This window comes from Populus alba, chromosome 5 (assembly GCF_005239225.2).
Source record: "Populus alba chromosome 5, ASM523922v2, whole genome shotgun sequence".
Taxonomy (NCBI): Eukaryota; Viridiplantae; Streptophyta; class Magnoliopsida; order Malpighiales; family Salicaceae; genus Populus; species Populus alba.
This window is the reverse complement of record NC_133288.1, coordinates 7,506,438-7,509,486: the sequence shown is the minus strand read 5'-3', so window position 1 is coordinate 7,509,486 and position 3,049 is coordinate 7,506,438. Positions and strand designations below refer to the sequence as shown.

At 37.9% G+C, this 3,049-nt stretch overlaps 1 protein-coding gene across 1 annotated transcript; it reads right to left on the bottom strand.

Annotated features, from left to right (window-relative positions):
- Positions 1 to 544: 544 nt before the first annotated feature.
- On the bottom strand, positions 545 to 2,770 carry LOC118054074 (probable terpene synthase 3). The gene is made up of 7 exons (XM_073409392.1): positions 2,737 to 2,770; positions 2,499 to 2,669; positions 1,993 to 2,365; positions 1,692 to 1,910; positions 1,473 to 1,608; positions 1,116 to 1,364; positions 545 to 888 (listed from the first exon to the last, which is right to left on the bottom strand). The coding sequence occupies exons 1-7, from the start codon at positions 2,768 to 2,770 to the stop codon at positions 589 to 591; spliced, it is 1,482 nt and encodes a 493-aa protein (XP_073265493.1). The 3' UTR covers positions 545 to 588.
- Between the last annotated feature and the right edge of the window lie 279 nt (positions 2,771 to 3,049).

Sequence of the window (3,049 nt, the reverse complement as noted above, 5' to 3'; positions counted from 1 at the left end):
ATTGAAAATTAGGTTTTAAGGATTCTAAACTTAGACCTCTATTTTCTGGTCACAAGAGATGATAAAAAAAAATATTATAGTAGAAAAAATAACATTTTCTGGAGTAAATTACATGTCATCTATGATATGTTTAAAAACACACGTCGGATTCCCTTTTCTTTCGAAGAAAAAAACAAAACATGAGCGAAGCCTTCAAACATGGTATTATGATTAACCATTTTATGCGGACTAGCCCAACATTAAGATGAAAAATATGAAAATGGAAACTTTTAAAGCAGGAAGCCCAACAAGGTTTTGAGTCTAGAAGTTAAGCGTCGAGCCAGTAGTCTCGGAATTCTAACAACATGGGAGCACGGGAAACAAAAGAAGAAAGAACAACTCGTAATTTATTGATCAAAATAAGTTGTCCTTGCAAACCCGACAATTATTTATACCAATTTCTATAACAACATGGGAGCACGGGATCCAACTGGTAGCTAGTTCCAATGGAGTTAACAACTGCGTGATTTTTCTTCTAAAGGTTTGTTTGAAACAAACCCGACAATTATTTATACCAATTTGTATATTTATTATCATAAGGCAACACCATCATGCTACAACTGGAAGGGGATCTACGAGGAAAGCAGTCAGCATTTCCTTCGTCGTGTTCCTGGCATCTGTGTAGCCATCATAATCCTTGTACATAACGTCGATGATACGAGCTAGATTAAGCATAAGTATCAAGATTTGCCTAGGAACAGTAGATGGCTTGAGAAGCTCCTCATTTATGTCTTTCCAATCACTTTCAACCATCTTGCTCAGCATGTCATATGCTTCTTCCTTTGAAACACCATATTGCTTCATGGAGCACTCAACAGCTGACGCAACATGTCCTCTTTCTTGCTCAAACTGCATTTCAAACCAGACAACTGTTAGCAATGTTTTTTTTTTTTTTTTTTTATGTTAACTTCTCAAGTATTAAAGCATGCGTGTTGTTGGGTGCACCTTTAGTCAAATTTAATTAAGCTGGTGTAAAATACATTTAAATTCTAATTAACACTTTTAACAGTGTTCCTCTGCCGAGAAAGAAGGAAATGTCTTGAGATTTAGTTGCTTGCCAATGACTATTTTCGTACCTCATGGGATTTAATGTCATCCATGAGCCTACCGATATCAGATGAGGCAACCACGATTTTAGGATTTTTGAACATCCACTCAAATGCCTCCTTTGAACCTGTTTCTGCCATCCCACATAACCATGCCACTGCGGCCATGGGATAACAAGAAGTATACAGACCAGCACGCCTGTATTCCTCCAGTTGTGGAACACAGTCTTGGTTGAACCATCTTGCTTCAGTAAGGTAGGCCCTTGCTTGATTCTTCAACTATGGCATAAATCATTACATACCAAGTAAGTTAGTTTGGTTTTCTTTGTCAGATATGTGAACAAATGCCAGTTCACGAAACATAGAATGAATTAGAAACATGTATACCATTTCTCTACAGTAGTGCAGGCAGTATGGTCTTCCTTCCTTCGCTGTCTCTTGCTCGATTTCATCGAAGAAACCAATTAGTGCCTCAAAAAACAATTTCATGTAATCTGGCAGATCTTCCATGCTAGTATCCCACCTGAAAATCGATAATATTATTCTAACTTCATAATATGCGTTCGCAGTCAAAGAACTTCATACAAGTATATCCAACAACTAAACCTTTCAATCTTTTCGGTGAAAAGCTCAAGTTCTTCAATCGTTCCGTGCACATCATATATGTCATCCATTATGGACAAAAATACAGTTACTTTTGTCATGAACCTCCTTGCAAATACAAATTGTGGCTCAAAAAATGCTCCCAGTCCCCAAAAAAAGCACTCAATCACTCTGTCTCGAGCAAAGGGTAGCTTTGTAGCCAAGTCCAAGTCTATCCACCACCTACAATACATGCACCAAATGTCCAGTGCTCTCGTTGAACTCTTATTTCTGCGTAGGAATTCTACTTAAATTAATAACTTACCTAGAGATAATCCTCAGCTCGTCCTGGTAGCACTTTTGCAATACATTGAAATCCAACTTTGCTAGCTTTAGAACAGCTCCAGGGCAAGCTTCGTCTAGCATATAGATAAGGATGTGGTGCCATTGCTCATGCTTTGGTACGCCTTTGAGGAGAGGCCGCTTCAAAGCATGACTTACTTTGTCAGCAAGAGGAGAGACCAGATGAGCAACCGCGGACTCGAGGTGAGTTTTGCAAAAGGAAAGAGCTTTATCTAGCGTATCTTCTCCATGACCACCGAGGAAAGAAGCTTCATATAAACTTAGCAAGCCTTCCACATCATCAATAAGATTGTCCTTGAAGTTGCCTTTTCCATCCTTGAACTCGTTGAATATATCTGTTTCACAAACAAGAACACATAATGTCAAGAACAGGATGATAAGAACACACAATAAATCGAAACCGATAAGCTTATTTTTTTCCACATCATCAATAAGCTTCATATAAACTTAGCGAGATGGACAACTTACCACTTGAAACATTGTATCCATACTCTCTAAGTAATCGAAATCGAAGAGCAACTGTAAAGAGGTCATCGTCGAAGCTGTTGTCATGGTAAGTATTGTATGCGTGCTCTATTATGCCATTAAATTCTCCTTCAAAATGGTAACCAATGCCTATAGTTTGTAATGAGATTGGGGCTATAAAACCAATTGGTCAAACATTGGGTATTGACTTTGATATAAATGATGAGAGTATTGAAGTCACGATCTAAGAGGCCATCAATGCAGAACAGGACCATTGGGACGGTATGTCCAGTATGTTTATATACATATGTGCATGGATTTATGCTACTATTTATGATTCTTAGCTGGAATGTGTGTGGTTTGGGATCTAGTTCTAAAAGAAAGGCCATCAGCAAGTACATTAAGGATTTTAATGTTATTGTATGTTTTATTATTGAATCAAAACTTTCATGCTTAGACTCTATAGTCTCTAGTTTATGGCATGGTCAGAATATTAAATGGGTTTGCATAGAGGCTCAAGGTAGATCAGGTGGGTTGTTAGCCATGTGGGATGA

What these genes read in the sequence shown, in the direction of transcription:
- LOC118054074 (XM_073409392.1), bottom strand. Translation starts at nt 2,770, where the DNA reads ATGGTCCTGTTCTGCATTGATGGCCTCTTAGATC. An exon ending in CATTGATGGCCTCTTAGATC is followed by an intron (nt 2,670 to 2,736) that starts GTGACTTCAATA and finishes TTGGTTTTATAG; the next exon opens with CCCCAATCTCATTACAAACT. An exon ending in TGGATACAATGTTTCAAGTG is followed by an intron (nt 2,366 to 2,498) that starts GTAAGTTGTCCA and finishes TTTGTGAAACAG; the next exon opens with ATATATTCAACGAGTTCAAG.